We start from the raw sequence: 26,563 nt of genomic DNA on the forward strand, positions 1-26,563 counted from the left end.
GGTGTAGCTTAGGGCCCTACCCTCAGTACTACACTGGGTAGGTGGCTTTCCACTCCATGCTTTGGGATGGCCAGCTGCCTGCCTATCTTATGTTGCAGTGTTACAGTTCAGGCCATCCCTGAGGGTGACGAAGGAGCTCTGGAGATAGCTTTCCTGCCATCTAGCTCCCTGTCTCCAGCATTTTACCATGGTACCAACCAGTTGTGTAAGCATCCCAAAGGGACTGACACTTCGAACCCAAAACCCTCACAATCCCAGATCCTAGTCTGATGCCCAACTAGACTTTTCCAGTCTGCCCTGCCCTCTCTGCCACTGCCCGATGGTCGCACTGGTGCCACTGGGTGGTAATCACTGACTAGACCAGGCCCCTCCTGCTGTTCCGAGATCCCAGCCTTTCCACTTCCAGGCCTTTGTCTATACTATGGCATCTAAAACCAGTTGGCTTCACCCCTGATACTGCTCCAGCTGTGTTTTCCTTTCTCTTTCCCAGGCCTGGATGTCCCTCTTGGGGCTTGTCCTAGTTTACTTCTATTGCAGTGATGAGAATACCATGACCAAAAGGAACTTGGGGAGGAAAGACTATTTCTTCCAGCTTCAGTCCAGCAGGAAGGGTAGGAACTCAAGGTAGGAGAGAACTGGAGGCAGGAACTGAAGCAGAGGCCATGGAATGCTGCTTACTGGCTTCTCTTGGCTTACTCAACCTGCTCTCATATACAACCCGGGGCCACCTGCCCACAGGGATGACACTGCTGCTAGTGGGCTGGGCCCTCACAAATCAATCAGTAATCAAGAACATGCCCTACAGACTTGCCTACAGGGCAGTCTGACGGACATTTTCTCAATTGGGATTACTCTTCCAAGTTGACAATAAAAAACCAAACAAACAAAAAACCCAACAAGGACAGGGCTGCTATCCCTGCTGTTGGGAGTGGGCCCTAAATGCTAGTCTGAAGTTCTGTTCTGTCCCTCCTCATTTTACCTTAGATTGTCAGTCACCCAAACATGTCCCACCAATCCTCCTTGTTGCCCTTTCCTATCTCATTACCCTGTTGTACTTAGCTTGGTTCAATTTTATCATATTTTGGTCTTGGTGATCCCTACTCCATAGTGTGTTTAACACCAGGACAAGAAGCTCACATAGCTGAGTGCCATGTCTCCAAGGCCTGGCCCAGAACCATGACGTGGAGCAGATCCTGTGTGCTGTATGAATGATGGGCTGATGGGTCTTCACACTTGCTCTTTTCTTGGCTGTGAAGGGCCTGTTGGTGCTGTTTCCAAGCCAGCTTGAGAGTCCACATTTCCCAGTGAGCAGAAGGCAGGCCTGTAGGCAGGTTCAAGCAACCTTGGGACCTGCCCATAGGTAGAACCATTCCATCCTCCCTGCCTCCCACCTGGTGATGACACCTGCTGCTCAGCTGTGGCCCAGGATAGTTGTCATAGGTGGTACTGTAAAGGCCAGGCCACTCATGAAGTTGAAGCCATACAGGTGAAGTGTGCCAGTGCTTGAGCCCCCGGGGATGTGTGGCTCTTCATTAGGTTACATGGGCTGGAATGCTGACCTTCCTACTCTATGCCTTGGTACTCTGTGCAACATTGCTGTTGCAGTAATTGTTCAGGTGAGATTATGTAAGCAGTTGTTAATAGTGGGGGCAGCTTCAGCCTACTGTACGTCCTCCCTGCCAAAGCTAGCTGTCTAAAAAGCCATACTTTGATGGTCTAGACTCCCAGATCCTGTGTGACCAAGCTTACATTCCTTGGCCTGGTCATGTGGGATGTGGTGGGGCTGGGAGCTCGGCCTGTCAATCATCAGCCATCCCTGAGGCCACAGGCACTGCCCCAGGCCTAGCCACCAGCATCCTTACTGGTGATCCTTGGTTTGAACTGAAAGGACCAGCACTTGACACTGGGGTCAAGATGCAGGGAGGGAGATGAAGTCAGAGCTTCCCTCCTTTCCCTTCCAGAAAAGGGAAAACAGTGAAACCAAGTAGAGACCAGAGAGGTGGAGGAAGGGAAGTAGGGAACAGTGGTCTTGAGTCCAGACCTGTTCTGAGCCGCCCAGGAGTGCTGTAGGAACCCATAGGTTTTACCTAAGCTAATTCAGGATTTGTTTGTTTTGTTTTGTGAGACAGGGTTTCTCTATGTAGCCCTGGCTGTCCTGGAACTCACTCTGTAGACCAGGCTGGCCTTGAACTCACAGAGATCTGCCTGCCTCTGCCTCCTAAGTGTTGGGATTAGAGGCATGTACCACCACCTGGCCAGGATGGGTTTTATCACTAACAAGCCAGGCCAGCCCATCCAGAGCTAGGCCTGCAAACTCTATAAACACTTATAGTTACAGCCTATACTGCCAGCCTCCCAAGGCTCCAGAGTCCTCACCCATTGTGTAGGCCCCGTGGCCTTAGCCAGCTCCTGCCTGTCCGCCTTTTCATTGTCCTGACTGCTCTGGTCTCTGCTTCTCTGGGCCAGCCTCCTTTGTGTGACACATGTGGCTCCCTTCCTTCAGTACTTGCCACTAATAGACCATGGGCAGAGTGTCTCTCCTAAGGCCCATACTTCCTACCCTTCCTTTCCCAATGCCTCTGGTTGCCTGCTCTGCCAGAGACAGCAGGGTAATTGGGTTGAAGAAACGTTTTTTTTAAATTCAGAAAATATTTTTATTTATGATATTGAAAAAATTCAAGTTACAGAGAAAAGAAATGAAGCATCTATAATTTGGAAGGCCGAGGTACACACAGCAGCTCTGCTCTTACAGAGTGGCTGGGGGAGCAGGACTGTTGGAATCTAGCAGCATCCAGGGCCTATGCCTTCCCCCAGGCTCACTGCCTCTGGGTGAGGTGTCTGCCTGGTGGGTCCTTTGCACTCTGGCCCTGGCTATGACCACCAGAAGCTGACTGAGAAGCTCAGGTCCAAGGCGCGCACGTAATGCCAATACTTAGCAGGTATAAAGAGGGTCTCTCCTGGGGACAAGATGCAGGACAGGAATGGGGCCTCAGCAAACTTGGGAAACTTGTCCAGGTCAGGGTTCTCAACATCAACCTGCAAAAGGCAAGAAAAGTCATCTGCTGGTCTCTAGGGACAGCAGGCCCCATGTCACCGATTCCCCATGTGCCCACCTGGCTGGTGTTATGAAGAAGGTGCGTCTCATGAGGATACACTGCCTCGGACTCTTGCGGGGAATACAGCCGGATGTACTTCCTTCCTAACACCTGGGAGACAAGAGACTCATCAGTTTCAGGACAGCAAGGCTGTCCCGCTGACTACAGGCCTGTGGACCTGTCCTTCCAGGCCTTTCTGGTGTTCCGTGTCCTGCTGCCTTGTCCCACATGCTCTGACATTCAGAGAGTGCTCACCTGCAGGTACCTTATAGTTCTGCATGTAGCTAAGCTCAGCCAGGCACTGTGTGTGGACCTGGTTTAATCTCAGGGGTTTCCTCTTCACCTCAGTTGTGAGGAAATTGAGGCAAAGAGGTTGCCCAAGTTTACTAAGGTGACAGCTGGTGGCCATGCCAGGCAGTAGGCTCCTGGGCCTTGGCTCTTAGCTGCTACTGAGCTGCCTTGCAGGGCTGGCCCAATGCTCTGCAAGAATGCTCTCATTTTAAGTCTTTTTAGCAACTCAGTCTGTGACAAGTTCTCACAGCAGTGGCTGTGTGCTGCCTCCCTTGTGACAAACCTCTGATTGAGTCTCTGGGAACATCTGTCCATGGCTGAGAGACCTTGGCCCCATCCACAGGTGCAAGCTAGCAGTGGGAGTGAGGGTGGCTGGCAGGTGACAGAGAGGGCATGGGGCTGCTAGAATATGCCAGGCCCTCCTCCCAAGAGCTTTCCTGTCTGGCCCCAGAGAAATCCCTCTTGGGTGTAGCCTTGACCTGGGAGAAGTCCTACCCCAGGGCCTCAGGACTATTTTTTTGTATGCATTTCTGTCTACATCCTTTTTACTACCCCCCCCCAAACACACACAGTTCTTTGAGACTAGGTCTCAAGACTGGCCTTGAACTGGCTAGGTGGCCAAGGATGGCCTTGAACCTCCCAAGTGCTGGGACTGTGGGTATTTACCACAACAAGCTCCTTACTCAGCTCTGTCTGGCAGCAGTTCCTACCTGGACCAGGAAGTTCTGCTGGGGGTCATGATGCAGTGGGGAGATGGTTCCTTGGGGACCAAACCAGGCATTGATAGTGATCTCTTCCTCTTCCCCGTCACCCAGGCAACAGTAATCAGGAATGCTGATGTCCTGCTTCAACTCTGGGATCTGAGGGTAGTGGCAGAAAGCAGAAGCCAGAGCTAGGTATGCTAGTCAGGACCCAGCTGATATCTGACTACTTGACAGAGCCAAATACATTCCTTGATTCATTGGTTGTTTTGTTTTTGAGACAGTCTCTAAATCTCTCATCCTCTTCTCTCAGCCTCCCAAGTACAGGTATCACAGGTATGTGCCATCCTACCCAGCTTAGGTTCATATTCTAATGAATAAAATCTTAAAATATCAATAATAGATAAAATTATAATCGTGCTTCATATTTGTTTCTTTTTTTTTCTTTCTTTTTCTTTTTCTTTTTTTTTTTTTTTTGGTTTTTTGAGACAAGGTTTCTCTGTGGCTTTGGAGCCTATCCTGGAACTAGATCTTGTAGACCAGGCTGGTCTCGAACTCACAGAGATCTGCCTGCCTCTGCCTCCCAAGGGCTGGGATTAAAGGCGTGCGCCACCAACGCCCGGCTTCATATTTGTTTCTATCACATAGAAAATCACATAGATTTTTTTTTTCTTCTTAAAACCTGGTATTGCTTCTTTATCCCCCCTTCCTCCAAAAGCATCTTGCCATTTACTAACAGTAATGTCTTTTTGTTTTTGAGATGGGCTCATTTTGTAGTCCTGGCTGGCCTGGAACTCATAATGTAGATTAGAATGACCTCGAATTCACAGAACTCCATCTGCTTTAAAGGCACTAGTCATCACATCAATCAAGTGTTAAGTTAAAAACACTATAAAAAGAACCACAGTGTGCTTGTTGATACATAGCTGTAATTTCATCATTTGGAAGGCTTAGGCAGGAGCATGACAGGTTGGAGGTCAGCATGGGTGATATAGTGAGACCTTGTTTCAAAAACAAAACAAAACAAAACAAAAAACAACAACAACAACAAATAACAAGCCCCAAGAGTCAAGTGCACTGGGTACTTTCAGATCTCTGGAGGGGATGGTTTTCAAAAAATTACTACCTGTGAAGAAATCACAACTGGTATATTTTAAATGAATTACTACAAAGACCAGCAAAGTAGGCTGCTTACTAAACCCACTCTGGGAAGGGAGGAGTTAGTGAACAGTGTTCAGAGGCCAGAAAAGAGCTTTAGGACCAAGTACATAAACTTCCCAGCCACCAGAGGACCAAGGCAGGCACTCAAGCGAGTGAGGAAGGGTTTGGGTCTTACTAGCAAGTGAGCAGAATTGACTCTGCAGCACTCCACATTACCCACTTATGATGTAAGCAAAGGCTGAAGACTTGACCTGGTGCAATGGGTCATGACAGGCAGCGGGACCTTGATCCACACAGCAACCTGGTGACCAGTACAAGCCTTCCAGAGCACAGGTGCTGACCCACTGGAAGGGGGCATGTACTGGGCTCCTTTGTGGTGAGTGACTGGGGTCACAGAGGCTGGGGTCTCAGGCACTTGCAGGAGTAGCAGTGAGTACCCTACCACCAGGTGGCATTGGAAAACGCCTCCGTGATGCCCTTTGTTTCTGCCCCTACTTCTCTCCCCAGCCTCCTATACTGTCTTTGAACACTTTACATTCTCATTTCTCTGGGAGGGGACATCTGTAATGGTGGCATGGATTTTTCTTGGCTTCTGGCTTTTCACAGCCCAGGCTTGTTTCCTGGCAGGATAGGGCTGGGCAAAGAAACCCCCTAATGAGACATGTCTGAGAGGTGCACAACGTGGAGATACACAAGGCTTTGGGGATAGCTTCTGCCAGGGAATAATGCCACTGTCAGGTTCAGCGTGGGACTTGATGTGTTGGGCTGGCCTCTGGGAAGAGCCGTGGCCTTGGCGTGAAGAAGCTACTTTTTTTGGGGGAAGCCTTAGTGGGCCCTTTGCAACTCTTTGCAACTTGGTTCTGAGCCCAAGGGTGCAGGCTCAGCCCCTAGCACCAGGCAGCTTGATGCCTCAGGTCTTGGGAGCACTTTTCAGCCTTGAGATGAATGGAAACAGATGAAACTCAAGAGCCTTTTAGAGAGCAAGTCTTCCTTGACATTCCTTTGCTGACCTTACTACAAACTCTTGCAGGTCAGAAAGCCAAAGGCCATTCCCCACCCCACGGGGAAGCCAGAATGTTCTTGTACCAGCTACTTCCCTGCCAGAGTAAGAATTGCTGCCTGATAGCCTGGGCATTGGAGGACTTAGTGTTGCAGGGATTCCTTGAAGAGTCTCACAGTCCCCAGCATGGCTAGAACCCCAGGCTCCTAGCATCTTGTTGAATGGCACCAGACCTTGCCATAGGATGCTGAGCATAACTCTGGTTGGTTCCTGATGAGTCACTGGGATTTCTGAAGGGTGATTGATTGGCTGGATCTCATCAAAATCACTGGCTATGGATTCAGAGACCCTCAGAGAACACATGCTCTGAGGATGTGACGTTGACAAGCCCAAGGCAGTGGCCAGAGGCTTCCAAGACTTGTCAATAGCCTAAGCTTCCTATAGACACAGAGGTCCTAGAAAACAACCTGTGTCCTTCCCCAGAATGCCTTCTCGCACCAGAGGATAGCCATGTGTGCTCCCTGGGAGGAGAGGAGCAGGTGAGGGGTGCAGGACAGGCATGGTCTCAGACTTACCTGGTCGAATAGCTGGTGCTGAGCAAGGTACCCAACGTCCTTTGCCTGAACCACAGGAGGAAAGCAGAGGTGACCATCGGTTAGTTTGTGTCAGTACCTCTCGATGGCTCTATTGCTTAGTTGGTTGCTAAGCCCTGCCTCCACCCACCACTGTCCTGTGTGGCCCCCTTCCCCACCCTGGGGCCTGATGTGATCAGAGTCCTAGGGAGGACAGATCTGAAGGGCATGAGACTTGGGGCCCAGGGTGCAGCTCTGCCCTGTCTGAATGAGCTGCCAGCTCCTGCAGCTTCTCACTTGAGTAAATAATGCAGGTATAGTGCATAGCCAAGGGCTGCTGCTTTTCATTAGAAGTTGTTTAAAAAATCGTGGTGAGGTGTACATGACATAAATTTTGCCTTTAAGTTCAGTCGCACTGTCCATCTGTTAATATTAACTCCCATATACCTCGCTCAGGATGTATTTGTGGATGAACTCATTGATGGTCATGAGGGCCTGGGACCAGTCTTCGTCTGTGTACCTTGAACCCACTTCCACAGGGACAGTGCGGCAGCCAGCAATCTCCTGGATGTACTGCAGACTACAAGAGTAGGCATTGGCACCATCACCACAGCTCACAGCATGCATCACTGCTACTCACATCTAGGAATGGATTTCTTTGGTTCTCTCATACTCACAAAACCTCATGAGGTGGAGACTGCTGTTGCCCTCACTCTCCTGACAGAAGTCTCACCATAGAGGTGACACTGCTTGCCCAAGACCACACAGCAGATATGGCTTTGCATATGGATCTAGATGGTTACCCACACCATGCCCAACCCTCAGGTTCAATCTCAGTCAACACACTGTACGCTGACAACCTCTGCTGTTCAGGATCCTGATAACTCTTCACTTTCCTCACCCTGTTACCGAGCTGAGAAACCTTGGGACAAATGGAAGGAAGGCTGTGTGTGTGTGTGTGTGTGTGTGTGTGTGTGTGTGTGTGTGTGTGTGTGTGTGTGTGTGTGTGTGTGTGTGTGTAGTGCTAGCTCTGAGAGGTGGGGTGGGTGGGGAAGGGATCCTTTAGTGAGTTACTTAGCCTTCCTGAGTCCCTGTTCCTCATCTGTTAAAGGAGCCAGTACCTGCCTCATTTGGAGCATGGCTGCTATGCTGAGGCTTCTACAGGATTCTTTCCTCACTGCAGGCTCGGGCCACTTCCTACACACACACACACACACACACACACACACACACCAGGCCAACTGAACTCAACCCACTCCCTTGAGCTACAGTTGCCTGGGGTACTGCTTACACACCCCCTGTGGATGCTGGAATGTCAAGATTCTCCAGTCCTTATAGGAAACACACAGTTTGTGAAGGAACTAAGCTCCCTCATGTCTGAAGCCATCTCATGACTACTTAGGCTGTCTACTGTAATGCCAAGGTCACAGAAAGAGCTGTTCACTGGGGTAGCTAGGGAATAACAAGCGAAAACAAGGGTGTGCCCGGGCAGTCCACATGCTCACTCACTCAGCCCCCACTGTGTTTCTGATTTAGAATGAGGAAAAGACCCATGAACAGGAAAGAAGGAGGCAAGTGTACCCCCTCAGCTGCAGCCTCACATCTCTCTCAGGCAGTAGACCTCAGGAATCCAGACAGTCTGAATCCCGGGAGGAGCCATCTCCCGGGTGATTCCAGCCATGGCCTCAGGGCCCTGAGAAGGAAGGCCTGTGGGACTTGTGAGATCTTGCACTAACACCTAACATTGCTGAGCCCGTTATTCAGGCACTCTTAAGGGTTTGCTCAGGGTAAGCACACATCAGTGAGCACCCCTTTGCAGAACTCAGGATACCTCACACTTTTAGTTAACTTTGAAAAATTCATTATTCCATGTGCTGGGAGGCATGCACGTCACTGAGTCACATGTGGAAGCAAGTCAGAAGACAACTTTGTGGTTTTCCCCTTCCAGCTGTGTAGGTCCCAGGGCTTGAATTCAGGCCACTAGGCTTTTTGCAGCCATCTTGCCAGCCCCACAATATCCTACTTTAAAGTCTTCATTAATCCTCTGAAATCAATCAAGGGGCTTTTGAAGGGTGGTCTGGGGCAGTCACTTATGAGTGGCCACAAGAGGCCTTCAGGGAGTCCTGGGGACATTCAGATAGAAGGCAGGACCTCAGTTCCCCTCAGTACCTACTCACCTCCACTTCTTCATGCATGGCCAGTGGTCAGCCACACCTTCCAAGATCACAGGCCTCCCAGGAACTAGAAAGTGCTTCCTGAAGTACTGCAGGGTTGGACAGTGAAGCCTGGGTACTGCCCGCTCTACCACCACACTGGGAGCGGAGTTGGAGTCACACCTCGCCTTCTGTTTAGAATCCAAACAAAGCAAGAGGGCAGCTGTCTCTGGAATCTGTATCACTGGCAGGATGTTTTAGGTGTCCTTATGGACAGCAAATAGCATTTCTTGTTTTGATCTGTGTGTGTCTGTGTGTGCACACGTGCATGGCAGAGGGCAACCTCAGGTGTTATTTTTTCTCATGCACTGTCTACCTTATGGAGATGGAGTTTTCTCACTGGCCTGGGGCTCACTGATTCAGCCAGGCTGGCTGGCTTACAAGCTCCTGGGATCCAGCTGTCTCTACCTCCCCAGCTCTGGGATGGCAAGTACATGCCACCATGCCAAGTTTTTATGTGGTTCTAGGGATCAGACTCCAGTGCTCCTATATGTGTGGTAAGCTCTTGACTGAGCGATCTCTCCAGTCCCATGTTTTGTTTTAGTTTTGAGACAGGGTCTCAAAATGTAGCCCTGGCAGGCTTCAAACCCAGAGACATCACCTGCCTCTGCCTCCCAAGTGTGAGGGGTAAAGGTGTTCACCATTACTCTGAACTATGTTTTGTGTTTTTGAGACAGGGTCTCACTAGGAAGCCCAACACGACCTTGAGCCCAGAATCCCCTTGTCTCAAATTCCAGAGTGCCTACCACACCCAGCAGTAGATAGCATTTCTATACTATTTGTTTTCACTAGCTCAAGGTCCCTTTTTTCTTACATCTTATAGTCTTGGAGCACAGCTGGCAGCAGTAGTCTAGATGAGTGAGTAGCTCTGCCTTGCATTCCACACTGCCACCTAGTGGCTGCACTATACTTTCCTTAGCCATTTCCCTCAGGTAAGCTGAGTGGGTCACTTACCATTCCTGGGCTTCCATTTCCTCATCTGTAAACTGGTAGTCACAACAGCACCCATGTGTGGTACCCAGGACCACCTTTGTATTATCGCCACATTTAGCATAGGCCTTGCTTGTACAGCCCCTCACAGAAGCCTCCTCTAGCAACAGAAGATTCTTCTACAGCCTCATAGGAACAAGCTCTGGGAGTGGAGGTGGAGGTAGTGATTGATAAGGAATGTTCCTCTGTATATATCTTTCTCTTATTGGTCAATGAATAAAACACTAATTGACTGATTGGCCAGACAGGAAGTGACGTAGCTGTGCAGAAAGTTGCCACTAGCTAACCATAGAGGTCTGGAGGTCTGTACAGACAGATAGGAATCAGGATGTAAGCAGGGACAAACAGGAAATCACTCTCTTCTCTAAGACGCTTGGGAGTCATCATGTAGAGCCCGGGAAGAGAGGACATGCAGGGCGTTCTCCAGTAAGATAAGACCATGTGGAAATACTTAGATTAATAGAAATGGGTTAATAATTAAGACAGAGCTAGCTGATAAGAAACCCTAGTCACTGGCCAATAGTTTCATAATTAATATAGCATCCATGCGCTTCTTTGGGGCTGAGAAGGGTGGTGGGACCAGCCGGGACAACAAACCTCACATTATAAGTGATATTCTGTGTACAGCCAGTTCATTCTGGCCACTGCGGGTACCCAGTAAAGTTGGTAAGTGGATGCCTTCCCTCTTTCAGTAAGGGACTGAGGCACAAAGAGGAAGGGACCCTGTCTGATGAGATAGGGTGGAGCATGGGAACTGAGCCCAGGAAGGCTGACTTAAGATCCTGTGCTCTCCCCTCTTTGGCTATGCATCCCATACCTTATTCCAAAGAGGACCACTTTGAGCAGGAGTCCACCGCTCTAGCTCCTTGGGACACCCTTGGTGGGAAGATGGGGGGTTGTGCCCTAGGTCAAAGGGGACACATTTGTCTCTTGAATTGTAGACTATTCTGCTCTCTCTAAAGAGTGAAGCAGCATACTACTAGGCATCACATAAAAACTGGCTGCTAGTAGTCCCCAAGGCTGCTTCTCTCTTAATTTGTGACTTATCATTGTTATTTATTCACCTCATTTTTGTTTTTTTTTAATTCTCACTGTACACCTGGCTAGCCTCAAACTCTCCATCCTATGCCTCTGCCTCCCAGGTTCTTGGATTATGGATATGTGCCACTGTGCCTAGCTTCTCTTCATTTGGTAGATGCCAGTGGCTCTATGTCCTCATGAATGTTTGGCTGTCCAGGCTTTAACTTTTCCCTACCTACCCCTCCAACTCCTCAGATGGAAGGTTCAACCATGCCTCTCTTCCTGGCTTGTGGATGGATCTCTTTCCACTGTGGTCACACTCGTGTGCTAATGACATCTACCACATTTTTCTTATACATAAATCACACTCAATAGGACATTCTAAAACTTCAGGAAATCACTGAGAGATACATGAGAAACAGTCCCAAATTCCATGTCTAGTATCCAACAAAGCCCTGGCCTTTCCTCTCTGGGGCTTAGGGCCATCTGACAATCTATAGAAGAGGACACCGAGGCCCTGAGGAGACAGTTTCTGGCTCACCCAGCAGAAACTGGGTGAAGTCTGTGTGCAAGCTGTGCTCTAGGTTTGAAAGGAACTCTGGGACACTTAAACATCAGGCCAACCTCCTGGAGGACTGGAGGGACAGATTACACTGGCCTCCTGAACCTCAGTCTTCTGGCTGAAGTATCCCTCCCAGACTAGGTGGTGAGAAGGCATGTCGGGTTTCCTTCAGAGCTGCCTGGAAGTGGTCTGCAGGAGGCTGGCTTTGACTAGTTCTGGTGAGCTGCCTCTCTTATGAATGAAGCTGCCACCTCCCCCCTCTTAAAAAGCACTGCCTTTGCAGACTTAGGGTCCAGCTGCTCACTCCCCAAATCAACACAATGCTCTTCTCGGCAGAGAGGCTGCCTGTATAAGGCTGTACCCAGGGAGAGGAGTGGATTCCTCTAGAAAATGGGTTGGGCCGCTGGATGGTTCAGCATGGACAATGACTTACTAACCATACCTTGGGAGCAGGCTGGTCCTGGTGAGGGCCACAGGCAAGCTGCTTTCCTGGGAGTAGGTGTGACTGGAGGACTGTGACGACTTTGAGAAGGATGTCTCCAAGGATCGCTGCCCCCATTAATAAGCCCATGTCACACACTCGTAGTGCTTCGGCCACTGCAGTAGCCTTCTGTGGTGTCTGACACAGGCACAGGGCCTTCAGGAGGCAGCCAAAGGAGTATACACGGCGCCATTCCTTGTCCACATCTTGCCAGGGCCCAGTGTTGAGCTTCTCCCAGGAGTAGTCCAGGATGGCCTCGCTGGCCTGCAGGCACTCCTGCCAATGTCCTGCATAGAATAGCCCCACAGCTTGCTTTAGCAGCATAGTCATGCTCCTGTCCACCTTCTCACTGAGGCCCAGCTTCAGCTCTTCCTCTGTACCAGGCAGAAGTACCCTGAGGTCCTTCCAGAGCGTGCTGGACCCCATCAGGGGCTCTGTAGGACCCTTAGTGTCCTCTGACATGATCAGCACCTGAGAGGAACAAGACAGGAATCAGAGACCACACACAACCCCTGCAGCTCATAATAGTGCTTTTTCAACAAGGTCTTTGCTGCTGGCTGCCCCACTGGTATCATCTTTTGGGGTCTCTACTCTATTTTCAGGGACCTGTACAATGCTTGGCATTTGTCACAAAGTACATCTACAGGCATGTTCCTGAGGTTTGCCTGTCCAAGGTCGGGCTGTGGCACATCCCATTTTGGTTTCCCTAGAGCCTAAGCTACGTCTCAATACAGGTGCAGATGGAAGTGCTTTGTTTAAGTGTCCCCAAAGGCCTGTGTGTTGAAGTTGAAGGCTTGGTGTAACCTTTTAAGAGTTGGAGCCTACGGGTAGAAACTAAGGTCATGGAGTCATGCCTGTGAAGCTGGACACATTAAGACCCTAGCCTTGTTTCTTTGTCATCATAAAGTGAACATCTCCTGCCTCATAGTCCCACAGTGATGGATTGAGCTGCCACAGGTCCAAAGCAACAGGGCCATGAAGCCCTAGACTGAAACCTCTAAAACCACGAGCCAATGCAAACCTTTCTTTTTAAGTTATCCCAGGTATCTGTTACAGAAATGGAAAGCTAACAAACACGAAAACCTAAGCAGAAAGAAAATGCTCAGCACTGGGAGTTTGGTGGCTTAGCCTGAGTGTTGTGTGTGAATGACTGTTGCTATACTAACACTAACAGGACCTGCAGCTCACAGACAACCATGGTTATCTGTGCTGCTCTATGTTCTCTGCACTATCCTAACAGCTGTGTCATCTGCTGTGGGTTAGATGTGCTTTATCCTTTCATGGGCTTGGAGTTTGGTCCTCAGCAGGGGGACATTTGAGAGATGGGGCCCAGATGGAGGTGATTAGGTCATCAAGGGCGATACTGTGATAAGGGATCAATACCAATCTTACAAGAGTGGGCTAGTTCCTACAAGGGTGGTTGCTATAAAGTGAGGTCACCCTCATTTGGCTTCCTTCCATTATCTGTGCCCCCTCCCACTTCTCTACCTAACGTGGTGGCCGGTGGCCCCTCATCTGTACCAAGCTGTTGGGATTCTGCAGCCATAGCGTTGTGGGCCAAGGAAACGGGTGTCAGACAGTCTGTTACGGCAACCTCAGATAGAGCAGGGCATCCTCTGTTTCCCATGATATTGAGTGATGAGGACCAGCATGTTTTTGGCAGAGAATGTCAAATGGTCAAATATGAAACATTAAGCTTTGTTGTCCACACAGTCGCAGTTCCCACTACTCCAACATTCACAGATGAGAATAAACAAAATAAAGGTGGCTATGTGCCAATAAAGCTTTATTTATAAAAACAGAGGGTGCCATATGTAGTCTGCCAACTCCTGTTCTTTGTGTACTAGAGTTTTACCCCTGTGTTTCATCCCTGGTATGGGGTAAAAGAAAAGAATGAAAAGGAAAAGATACCCCCCTTCTTGAGACAGGGTTTCTCTGTGTAGTCCTGACTATCTGTTGAACTCACTCTGTAGACCAGGCTGGCTAGATCTCTGAACTCAGAGATAAACCTGCCTCTGCCTCAGGAGTGCTGGGATTAAAGTATCACTACTGATAAGCAGAAAAGATACCCTTTATTTTCTTCCTGGCTCAGTCAAACAAGCTTCCTATGTAATTTACTGTGATAGAAGCAAGTGCTATAGGAGTATGCAGTGACTGATGTCTGGCCATAGACACCTCCCACAGGTACCCTAGAAGGTAGAGTGGAGTATTCTCAGGCTCCAGGGAATAAAAGTCCCAGGTAGCAGGAAGATGCCACAGAAAAGGGAATTGTGGGAAAACCACTGAGCCTGGACGATCCACATGGGAATGGCCTGAGCAAAAGATAAGCACACTTAGCTGGTTAGACTGCTGCGGGTACTTCCTACAAGTTAGTCTGTGCTGATGGACAGATAACAGCCCCTATAGATGTTCATATCTTAACTTTGAATGGTGATTATGCCACCTAATAGGGCAAAAGGGACTCTGTAGGTATGACTGAGAACAGGACCTGAGTCAGAAGATTATCCTGGATTATCTGGATGGGCTCATGTATTACAGTAAAAGGATTGCTTTGGGCTAAAGTCAAGAGTTGAAAGGACACATGACTTCAGAAGAATGGTCAAAGAAAGGCGAAGTGGCTGCTTTGGTGACTAGTTAATAGGCTACAAGCTGAGAGGAATTCAGAGCAACTTCCAGAAGCTGAGAAAAATCAAAGAAATCGATTATTTCCTGGGGCTTTTAGAAAGGAAGGCAGCCCTGCTGAGCCCTTGAATTCAGCCCAGTAAGATTGGTCAGATCCTAGCCACAGATCCGCAAGGCAGCAAGCCTGCTATTTACAGCCAGTGCTTATGGTAGCTTACTTCAGCAGCAAGATAAAAAAGAAACCAATGGTACTGAAAAGTGACAGACACAGAAGCCTGGATCTGGCACCTTTAATGACTCTCTACTGACCAGTCAACTAGTATGGGTTGGATCATACCACCATGTTGGAATAGGCCACAGGCAAAGAGATGAAGTAAGCCCATAGCTAACAGAGAGCAAGGAGTAGGAGGCTTCGTGTCCAGCAGCTGTCCACACCCATATGGAATTCTGACAACAGAACCCGGGGGTGTAGGAGTGGGTGTTGGGGGGAGGAGCATAGGTCCATGTTCAGTTGAGCCTTTGCATGAGAGCTCAGCCCAGACCATAGCCTTGGAAGGGATTCTGACATAGAGGACCTGGCCAAGCCATGCACACACACCCTGCTCAGAAAAACAGTCCAAAGTGTGCATTGCTTAAGCCACTGCATTTACAGTCCACCATGCGGTATCATACCTAACTCACACTCCATCTTAACTTCAGGGACACCTATTATGCCCAACAAGGGAATTTCTGTTGCTCAAACTGAGTTCCACAGACTGGGCAATTTGGAAGGAATAAAATTTTAACTAGCGGGCTGGAGATGGCTCACAGAGTTTAAGAGCACTGACTGCTCTTCCAGAGGACCGGAGTTCAATTCCCAGCAACCACATGGTGGCTCACAACCATCTGTAATGGGGTCTTGTGCCCTCTTCTGATGTGCAAGCATGCATGCAGATAACTGTATACATAATAAATAAATAAAATCTTTAAAAAAAAAAGTTTCACTAGCTCATGGTTCTTAAGGCAAGAAGACCAAGGGTACCTTCCAAACACCTTCTTTTAGCATGGGAGACCACAAAGTGGGTAGAGGCTTAGAACCCAGCTGTTGGCCTGCAGAACCCATGACTATAGGTGAGGGAACTGAGTCACAGTCTCAGGTGACTTGACTTGCTGAAGTGATGAAGCTGGGGAGCTGAGTTAGTTATCAAGATCCTCTATTCGGAATTATTCCTTGATGGGGAATGTACTGTGTATGTTTATCTTATTGATTGTTAAATAAAATACTGTTTGGCCAATGAGACAGCAAGTAGACGGGACTAGGAGTCAAAGGGGATTCTGGGAAATGTAGTAGAGAAGTGCTGATCCAGGCAGGAAGTGACATAGCAAAGAGACTCATATTTAAGCGAAGGAGAAACAGGAAGGGCCCCCTTTTTCCCTTCCGCTCCTGCTCCAGCGACAAGATATGATCCCAGCAAGGAGGGACGCCAATAAGGTGTCCGATAAGTCTTATAAAATATATAGGTTTATGATAGTTAAGACTGAGTTAGCAGATGAGAAGTCCTGGTCATTGGCCAAGCAGCTTTGAACCTAATACAAGTTTCTATGTATTCATTTGGGCCTAATTCGGGTAGGCGGCTGGCGTAAAGCTCACACGTGGCGGTGGGGCTCAGGCGGCATTTGGCAGAAAGATTTATTGTAACAATTCCTCCCATATAAGGATTGTGAAGAACCTGTTTCTTCACATGGAGTAAGGCTATTCCCATACCCCTTCCCTAACACAAAGAGACCTCATGGCTTTGCTGGGCTTCTTTCACTTCTTCTGTATTTGGATCCCTGATTTCTCAAGCATAGCACACCCCTTTCTTGAGGCCCATAGAGGAACCTTTGCTCTTTCCACAGTTTACCAGAGTGCCATAGATCAGCTTAAACACGCCTTTTCCTAGGTTCTGCCCTGATGTTTCCAGACCCCTTCAGACCCTTCTTTCCCTTCACTCCACTCAGGGATAAGCACTAGCAGTCCTTTGTCAAAAGGCAGGATATACTTATTCTTCAGTTGCTCATTTGTCAAAGCAACTGAACCTGGTGGCAAAAGGCTGGCCCCAAGCTTACAAACCTGGTTGCCACTCCACTTTTTTTTTTTTTTTGGTAACAGTTTATTTATTATGTACACAGTGTTCTGCCTGCATGAATGTCTGCACAGCCAAAGAGGGCACCAGATCTCATTACAGATGGTTGTGAGCCACCATGTGATTGGTGGGAATTGAACTAACTCAGGACCTCTGGAAGAGCAGCCTGTGCTCTTAACCTGAGAGCATCATCTCTCCAGCCCGCTGCTTCACTCTTAACTCCAGAAGCTAACAATGTTTCACTCCACAGCCTGCTTCATGGACTTACTTCGTCCTCACTCAGAGGGGCCAAGCCTTCCTCTCCTTCCTCATCTAGGGGGTGCAGATCTTCCACACCTTTCTTTTGGACCCCAACCTCACCTTTGAGCCCTCCCCTACACTCATCCCAGCCACCCTTTTACCCATTACCTCTTCGGTCACTGACTCATATCACCTCTCTCATTCCTGCTCTGAGATCCTGGATCTTACCGTGGATCCTTTCCCACACATATCCCCTCCCCACAGACCATAGATGGGTTCATAGACGGCAGTTCCAACAACCACCCCTGAACACACAACACAGCCAGATACACCATTATCCATGGACACCCCACTCCCCGACCTCATATACTCTCATTGAGGCCAAGCCCCTTCCCCCCAACACCACCTCTCCACAGGCAGAGCTGACAATTCTCACAAGGGTACTCATGCAGGCCAAAGATAAACAGTTAATGTCTATGCTGACTCCAAGTATGCCTATAACACCATCCACTCCAACATCCTAACCTGGAGACAGGGGATTCCTAACAAATGAGGAACACCCATTACCTATGCTACCCATACACAGAAACTCCTAGAGGCAGCATTGCAACCTGCCCCAGCCTCAACTGTACACATAGGGGACACGGAAAAGACAGAAAATATATCTACCTGGCTAATAATATAGTGGATAAACTGGCCAGGGAAGTTGTTCTCACACACCTGGATCTCAATAGGAAAAAAGGATCAGAAACCCAACCCCCAAACCCTACAATGGTAACATAAACATTAAGTCTCAAGCCCCACCTTCCCTTTCATATGTCTGAGATTTTTGCTCACGTCCAGTCCCACAGGAAGACAAGGCTTTCTTCAGTAGTTCTCCTAGACCTTCATCATCTGTTTGTGTGCTAACCCAGGTCTAACCTCAGGCCACCACCCTTCATCATGTGTCTGCTAACCCCGGGTCTAGCCTCAGGCCACCACCCTTCTCATGTGTCTGCTAACCCAGGTCTAACCTCCAGACCTTCATCATCTGTTTGTGTGCTAACCCAGGTCTAACCTCAGGCCACCACCCTTCATCATGTGTCTGCTAACCCCGGGTCTAGCCTCAGGCCACCACCCTTCTCCACTCACCAGAAGGGAGAACTTCTACAGGCTGCAGACTGACAAACTGACTTCACACATACGCTTCCAGTAAAGAGACACAAATATCTTTTGGTTCTATCTGACACTTTAGGAGATGGGTGGAGGCTTTTCCTACCTCCAACAAAAGAGTCTCCACCACCACCCAGCTCCATCTCTGAAATTATTCCCTGCTTTTGCCTCCCAACCTCCCTCCATTCAGTCGGACAATGGTTCAGAAATCACTTTGGTTATCACCCACCACCGCATTTCTTTTCTTAACATACTCTGGAAGTTCCACATGCTTTACCACCCACAGTCCACATGGAAAGCTGGGACAGTCTAACCCAGTGCTTCTCAACCTTCCTAGTGCTGTGACCCTTTAATACAGTTCCTCACATTGTGGTGACCCCAGCCATAAAATCATTTTCATTGCTATTTCATGACTGTAATTTTGCTACTGTTATGAATCATGATGTAAATATCTGATATGCAGGACAGCTGATATGTGACCCCCAAGGGAGTCACAACCTACAGATTGAGAACCCCTGGTCTAACTGCAACCTTAGGAAAACTCTGACCAAACTCTCCCTAGAACTAAAATTAAGGCTAAGAAAATTTTCTTCCTCTAGACCTTTTGAGAATCTATTCTTCCCCCCCAAATCCCACACACCTCAGCCCTTCGAGATTCTGTATGGTAGACCTACTCCCCCCACCACCAGGCATTTATTCCTTAGACTCTCCTTTGCTCCCACAGGTAGTATCTCAGTCAACAGCTATGGAAAAGAACTCCTCTTCTCTCCCCAGCCCCTGTCCCCATTAAGGAGGGACACAGGCCTCAGGTGCTGGAGGAGTTACCTGTTTTACCTGGCAGAAGCATATCACCCCACCCAGGGCTCCACAAAACTACTCCTGACCCTCACAGCCACTAAACTATAAAACTTCCCATCGTGGACACACCTCTCCTGTCTTAAAAGACCTGCTTATGCCTACAGAACAGTCCCAACTGGACCCATGACACTAAAACTCACTAGGCTTCCTTCCATCCCAGAACAGCCAGCTGGAACTGACCCCAACGCTTACTCTCTTCCAATCTGTACTAGTCGGGGTTTTCAGGAGTAATGGGACAGGGAAAATGAATGTATATGGGATTTATTAGAGTGACTTACAGGCTGTGGTTAGGCTAGTCCAGCAATGGCTGTCTACTGAGAGAGAGAAAGAGAGAGGGGGAGGGAGGGAGGAAGGAAGAGAGAGAGAGACAGAGACAGAGACAGAGACAGAGGAGGAGGATTTATTAGAATGATTTATAGGCTGTGGTCCAGACAGTTCAACAATGGCCGGCTATGAATGGAAAATCCAAGAATCCAGTAGTTGTTCAGACCACAAGGCTGGATGACTCAATTGGTCATTAGTACATGCAAGAATCCCAAAGAATTAGGCTCTAATGCCACTGAAGGAATGGACTTGCTAGTAAGTTGAGGGCAAGCAGACAAAGAGTAAAACTTTCCTTCTTCTTTGCCCTTCTATAGGATTCCAATAGGAGGTGTGGCCCAGATTAGATCTGGATTTAAGACCTGGATTAAAGGTGTGTCTTCCTACCTCAAAGATTCAGATAAGTAGATCTTCCCATTTCAAATTAAGGAGAAATCTCTCACAGGTGTTCCCTTCACTTTGGGGTTTTAGTTAATTCCAAGATATAGCTAAGCCGACAACCAAGAACAGCCATCACACTGGGGAAAACAAAATTTTGGCCTCAGATGGTGTCTTAGTTAGAGTTTCTATTGCCGTGAAGAGACACCATGTTCATAGCAATTCTTACAAAACAAAACAAAAACCATTTACTTGGGGATGGCTTACTGTTTCAGAGGCTTAGTCCATTGTCATCATGGGAAAACGTGGTGGCGAGAAGGCACGCATGGTGCTGGAGAGAAAGCTGACCATCTGTGGTGGTTTGAATAAGACTGGCCCCCACAGGCTCATGTATTTGAATGCTTAAGGAGTGCAATTAGGAGGTATGGCCTTATTGGGATCAGCAGGCAGCAGGAAGCTGATGGGGGATGTCCTTCTGTATATATGTTTCTCTTATTGGTTGCTGAATAAACTGTTTGGCCAATAGAGGCAGGAAGATAGGTGGGACTAGGAAACAAGGAGAATTCTGGGAAAGGTAGGCAGACAGACAGACTACAAGGAGATGCCATGTAGCTATGGGGAAGATAGAACATGCCGGCATTCTCTGGTAAGATAAGGCCATGTTGAAATACACAGATTAGTAGTTATGGGTTAGTAATTAAGACAGAACTAGGCAATAAGAAGCCCTGGCCACAGGCCAACAGCTTTAAAATTACTATAGCATCTCTGTGTGTTCATTTGGGGTTGAAGTGGCGGGACCTGGTGGGACAAGAAACTCCAGTTACAGGAAGCCCTGGGCCTGGCTGGGGCATTTGAAACACCAAAGCCCACCCTCGGTGACACATTTCCTCCAACAAGGCCACACCTTCAACAAGGGTACACCTCCTAATGCCACTCCCTAAACATTCAAATCTATGAGTCTATGAGGGCCAATCTTATTCAAACCATCAGTTGGTTAACTAATGGCAATGACTTCCTTCCAAAGGCCCAGTCACTTGGGGTTGAATTAATTCCAGATGTAGTTGAGCTCATAACCAAGAACAGCCATCACATCCCAGATAGGAATGTTGGCAGAGACAGCCTGTTGTCTCCCAAGATAATCTGTCTTGCTTAAACAGAATTCCAGGAAATAGGGACTGCAGACCCACATGTAGTCCCTACAATTACAACAATTTCCTCATTCCTAAGCCCAGCACCCCATCCCTATAAAGGGTTCCAGTCAGGTTTTTCTCTTATAAGCACCCCCTTTTCCCATGGAAGAGTGTCTGCCTTCACTGCTTGAAATAAATACTCCCATCTATTGATGTCAGATGCTGGACTCTCTCTGCCTTGTGTCTCTTTATGCTGCCTTTAGATACCTAACATTTATACACAGCTACTTCTGAAAGACCCCCCGGAGGCTCAGGCCCCCAGGATCTTGTCCCAGGACCTCAGCCACCCCAATCACCAGGTGGAGGCGGAAACTTGATGCAAACAGCAAGCAAGAGGTTTTATTGCAGTTGATTAACGAGCTAACCCCATGTTAGCTCAGGCCTTTCACCCATCCACCGTGGCTAGGAAAGACGCAGCGAAGCCACTGCATAAAGATCTTATAGGGTAGTGTAAGGGGAGTGTCTAAGAGTACGCACATGCTCTGGATTGGTGTGCCTCCAGGCTTGGAGGGTTTGCCCTGTGTTGATTGGTCAACTGGTTGTTATGGACCATAAGCCCTCCCAGGGCAGTTGCTATGCTCTGCACATCATTGCTGTGCACTTGTCCATAAAGCACACCCAGAGCCGTAAAGCATAGCACCACCAGCTAACTTCTGATTGGTTCCTTGCCATGAGGCAGGCATCTGACCTCCTAGTGACCAAGGCAAAGGTCAGGCAAGCACGTGCTAGGCTGTTATGGCTGCTGAAATGGGGAGCTGGTCCCTTCACTTCCAATGGCCTTGAAGATAAGGACCTCATGTTGTAGACTATACGAAAGAGCATTCTATAGAGGTTCTCACATTGGCTCTCAGCCACAGGAGCTAGCCTTAGCAATTAAAAACAATTTAAATGAGCTATTTATTTGTGTGGTGCTGTGGTGGCCTTGTACCATGGTGTGTGTGTGGAGGTCAGAGGATAACTTCAGGACTGGTTTTCTCCTTCGACCCTGTGGGTCCTGGGAATTAAGCTCAGGTTGTCAAGCCTGGCAGTAAGTGTGTTCCCTCACTGAGCCCCAACTTAGTAATGTTGTTTGCTGTTTTAACGAAGAGTTCATCAGTGAATGTCTGATATGGCTGACATTAAGACAGTCTTCCAGACGTGGGAGTTTCAGTTAGGTGTGTAAGTTTCAGTCCCACAATGGTTGTGAGACTGTCTTGGTGGCTGCTTGAAGTGGCTTCTGACAAGTCTACTGATTGATGTTAAACACGTTGCCCACAGGGCCTTATGTTGCCAATGTGAGGAAATTCCACAGTGAGTGGCATGCTGGCCTCGGTGGTCTCAAGGCTGCCTCCACAGTCTTTCTCAGAACCTACCTGGCCCTTTAAATAGCCCCAACCCTTGTGTTATGAAACAGTCCATATAAAATGACTTAGTGACTCATTTTAAAAACAATTCATTATAGATTTCTGAGGGCCTGGCTTTGGTAATACAGTATTATGAAAATATCTCTTACATTCTAAGTGACTGGAACTTTTGGAAAAGGATGAGGCAGAGCTCGGGGGTGGTGTGGCCTTTTCGAGCCAGGAAGTGAACCGTGGCTCTGTGTGCTACAGTTGTTTGTGGTTATCTTAGGTTTTTATCTTTAATATTTGCCCCTGCGTTTTACTTTATAATAAAAGAAATCATATTAATTCAATAGAGTGAAGTCCCTTGTGAGAGACAGACAGTCACACAACACAGACACAGACAATTACACACAAGACAGATACACATAGACCACACAGACATGGGGGCCAAACAGATTCACAAGACAGCCTTCACACAGCTGGATCTCACAGCTAAAGTTAATAATACACCTTGAAGTCCCTCAAGACTCATGACTGCCATGCTACCGTGTACTCAAACTGTTTGTTTAACCTGCCTTTAAGAGAACAATGTATTAATCGGTGTTACTTGTGTTGGGTTTCCAATTATCAACTTTTACAACATAAGCTAATGTATTGCTGTAATCTTAAGTAATGTACTCTTTCATGCCTCTGGACCAGACAATGCAATTGAGTTATTTGCTAAAACAGCAATTACAGAAGTTGAAAACAACTTTCTAAAATCTACCATAAAAGTTGAAAGCAACATTTATGGATATTGGCTAATAAATGATGATGGGCATTGTTTGGGTAAATTGGAGCCAGTCAGTGACTTAACCCCTCTGTAAAACTCTGTTAAATGATGTCCCTAAAGTACCCCCAATTCCTTCTTCATGTGATGTTTTCTGTGCTGTTCAATGTTACAGTAGTTTTGTCTATGTTGTAGTCTGATGTCCAATGGAATAGAGCGTTTGATTCAAGAATTGGAGTTCACATTCAGCTGGCTGGAATGGAACATGAAGTTCCCTGAAGGACTTGAGAAGAGAAAGAAAGACCCTCAGAAGAGGATGAGGTGGAGCCTTGGGGTGGCTATGTGTGTTGCGGTCATTTGCATTTATCTCAGGTTTTTTATCTTTAATATTTGTCCCTCCGTTTTATTTTATAATAAAAGAAATCACATTAGTTCAATACAGAGTGAAGCCCCTTGTGAGGGACAGTCACACAGCACAGACCCAGACAATTACACACAAGATAGACACACAAACAGGGCCAAACAGATTCACAAGACAGCCTTCAGGCAGGCACAGATTCAGACTCATGCAACAGACAGATGACAGAATACACAGGGGGCATGAAGTAGAGAATTCAAATCTGGATTCCATCTTGGCTAAATGACTCGAAGGGGAAATGCTTTTCTTTCCTTAACATGCCACTGATGCATTATTGGTAACTCTAGTCACTGAAATAGGTATAATCCACGCACCAAGTGAAGCCACATTTTTCTTGACTTTATGACCAATTTCCCAAGATTTCTTTACAAGAGCTCCAGGATTCAGCAATTGTCCACATTGTGGGCTCCTAAGCTCTATGACTGTCTCCAGAGGAGCTGGCCTGGTGTGGGCTGGAAGCAACAGCCTTCACGTGACCAGCAGCCTGACCAGGCCTTCCAGTATATGTTCCCTGGATTGCCTTTCTCTATGGTCTCAAGCCCAGGCTTCAAGTCAACAATCCAGTGCTTTCCCGAACCCTGATCTAATATAGATGGCCCTGTGATCTGGCTGTAAGTGAAAGGTTCAGGCTTTAATGCTGATCAGCTCTACTTCTTTAAGAGACAGACCCAGCCCCCCGACAACAGTCAGGGCACGCACAGGAAAACGTGGTATGTCATCACCACGTCACCCGCCACGCATGAGGACTCTGGGCATTCGTGGAACCTCGGTGCACATGCACAATCTTCCCTTAAAAGTTCCAACTTCTCTGTTGCTTGCTCTCTTTACACTCTACTCCCTCTGCTTCTGCTTGGCTCTCTCTGCCTCTCTATGGCAACCAGCCATGGTGGTCAGCCATTACCCCTGTTCCTCTTCTCTCTTTAGTCTCCCTACTCTACTGGGCCTATAATAAACTAGTTAACATGTCTCATCCGCCTCTTTCTCTCTTTTTCTTCAAAAAACATAACAGTAAGTATGGACTAGCTTCCTATAACCTCTTAGAAAAGGCTGTATTAACCAAATGGCCCTCCATAGGAGGGAATCAACCATACGGGGTATAAACCAGTCTTTCACATAGTACCTAAATTTTAAGCCTTTACATTGGCTCCCAAGAGTACCATTATAAAAGTTTATTGTGAGTCGGGTAAATAGCCTTTCAATAGTCATGTATAGACGGGCTACCTATGGAATTTGCCATCTACACTAGGATGCTATACATTTAAGTGCCTAGACAAAATCTGGGATTATTCCTGATAAAGATGACACCTTAATTTATCGAAGCACAGGCCACTAGTCTCAATGGCTTCATGTGCTCACCTTACAAGTGTCTCTTCCCCAAATGCAACAGGAATAGGCCTTTAAAATGTCTTGCTGGCCGTACAAGGCTTTTTGCTTTGCTCTTAAAGGCGGCAGGGTCTCTTAATGTACAGTCTGATGAACATGTGTCCTTGCTTGCAAAGTGGCCTTCAAGATGCTCCATGCCCACCTGTCAGGACAAGGCACTGCTTTCTAAAGGTCCACTGCAGGCTGCACAAAACAACTTTTCTGTTGCCCTAATTCTAAAAGGTCTTTAAATAAAGGCTTATTTGTTGGTGTACAAAACTACCCTTTTGGGGAAAGGATGTCCGCTAAAGGATGTAGGATCTAACCTGAGTGGTTCTTTGTAAGGGAACCAACCTAGCAGGAGCTAAGGCCTCCTGCTTCTCACACCAAAAACAAAGGAGCCAAGTGCAGACCTGATACACTTTTTAGGATGCATTACAGAAACTGGGCTCGATTGCTGTGAGAGCACAGGCCAAGGGGTTGCTGGAGGCCTTAGCTTGAACAACCTTCCATGAAAGCACATGCAGCTCTTGTCTCAGAGTACCGGCAAAAACCAGCTGCTCATGACCCTCTGCTTGTCTGGAGGACCGGCTAAGTGGCCTAGGCAGAAGTCGCCCTGAATTCCAGAAAGTCTGTGGTCGGCTGCGCGGGCCTCTGTCCGCTTTCGGGGGCCAGGAGGGTTTGGGCGGGTTCCGGGGTGGAGGTTGAAGACCTCGCTTTTCTAGCAGTGGCCAAAGGGACACTTTTCTGACTGACGGCGCAGGCATGTCGGGTGAGTCCATCTGGCCATTCGGCCTGTCTCCACACTCGAAACATTAACCAAAGCCACTCAGGATAGAAGTGTGGAGGGGAAAAGCACAATGCGACAGACAGCACAATGGCAGTACTGGGGTGGGGTGGGGTGAGGTGGGGTGGGCCCCCCCCCCCGAAGCATTTTTGCGCATGCGCTATTTGACACCGCTAAAAGCTTACGTAATGCGCGGGCAGCCCGGGACAACTCAAGTGTCTTCTCGAGAGGCTCCCAAGCGTCCCAAGGCGCCTGCGCGAAGCCGACCCATTGCTCGCCCGCTCCGGGCTTTAGTGTGGCGCCTGCGCAATTCGTCCTTCACGAGCCACGCTGCGTGACTAAGCAACCCCAGGTGTCAGCGCTCTATGGAGCTTCAACTAACCTCTCTGACGCTTGGACGGGGCTGTTTCTCATCGCTGGCGACGACTGATTCCGCCAGGGCGAAGATTCCACGGCTGGCCTCGTTCTCAAGAACTACACCAGGGAGCATCGATCACTCCCGACTCGGCTGATCGCGACGAGAGCCTGGAGGAGCGCCGAGCGATCGATGCCCCAGCCCCGCCCTCTCCAGATCGAAGGCTGTGGCGGCTTGAGCTTTCTCGTCCACAGTTTTACCTGATCCAACTCAGATGATTAGTTCTCCCTATTTACAGAGTAGAAAGCCGAGGTGGAAGAAAATTGGCCACAGAGTTTTGAAAATCACATGTATAATTTGAACCCACAATTCGGCATCCAGGGCTGGTTCCGGCGAGGCGGCCCGCCTCGGGTTTCCGTGCAGAGAAAGGCGGGTGCAGGGAGCTGTGGGAGCCACCACGAGTTTTATGTTTTGAGCATTCTCTCCTGGCGAATTCCAGAGTTTCTTGGATTTGTAGCAGCAACCGAAGCTCTGTAAAGGTCCGCTAGCCTTGGGCTTGGAGTGTGGCTAGAAAAGCCTAGAGAATTCATTTACT

At 48.2% G+C, this 26,563-nt stretch overlaps 1 protein-coding gene across 2 annotated transcripts; it reads right to left on the minus strand.

Moving 5' to 3' along the window:
* Window positions 1-2,640: 2,640 nt before the first annotated feature.
* Kdm8 (lysine demethylase 8) lies at window positions 2,641-26,153 on the minus strand. 2 transcript variants are annotated; one of them, XM_027404708.2, is made up of 8 exons: window positions 25,996-26,153; window positions 12,048-12,557; window positions 8,998-9,164; window positions 7,268-7,400; window positions 6,824-6,868; window positions 4,097-4,246; window positions 3,114-3,206; window positions 2,641-3,036 (listed from the first exon to the last, which is right to left on the minus strand). In XM_027404708.2, exons 1-8 carry the CDS (start codon window positions 26,101-26,103, stop codon window positions 2,872-2,874), a joined length of 1,371 nt encoding a protein of 456 aa, XP_027260509.1. In that variant the 5' UTR covers window positions 26,104-26,153; the 3' UTR covers window positions 2,641-2,871. The 2 variants fall into 2 exon arrangements, with proteins under 2 accessions (XP_027260509.1, XP_035298127.1); XM_035442236.1 differs by lacking the exon at window positions 25,996-26,153 and adding an exon at window positions 20,030-20,175.
* Between the last annotated feature and the right edge of the window lie 410 nt (window positions 26,154-26,563).

Source organism: Cricetulus griseus, chromosome 3 (genome assembly GCF_003668045.3).
Source record: "Cricetulus griseus strain 17A/GY chromosome 3, alternate assembly CriGri-PICRH-1.0, whole genome shotgun sequence".
In the NCBI taxonomy this organism is placed as follows: Eukaryota; Metazoa; Chordata; class Mammalia; order Rodentia; family Cricetidae; genus Cricetulus; species Cricetulus griseus.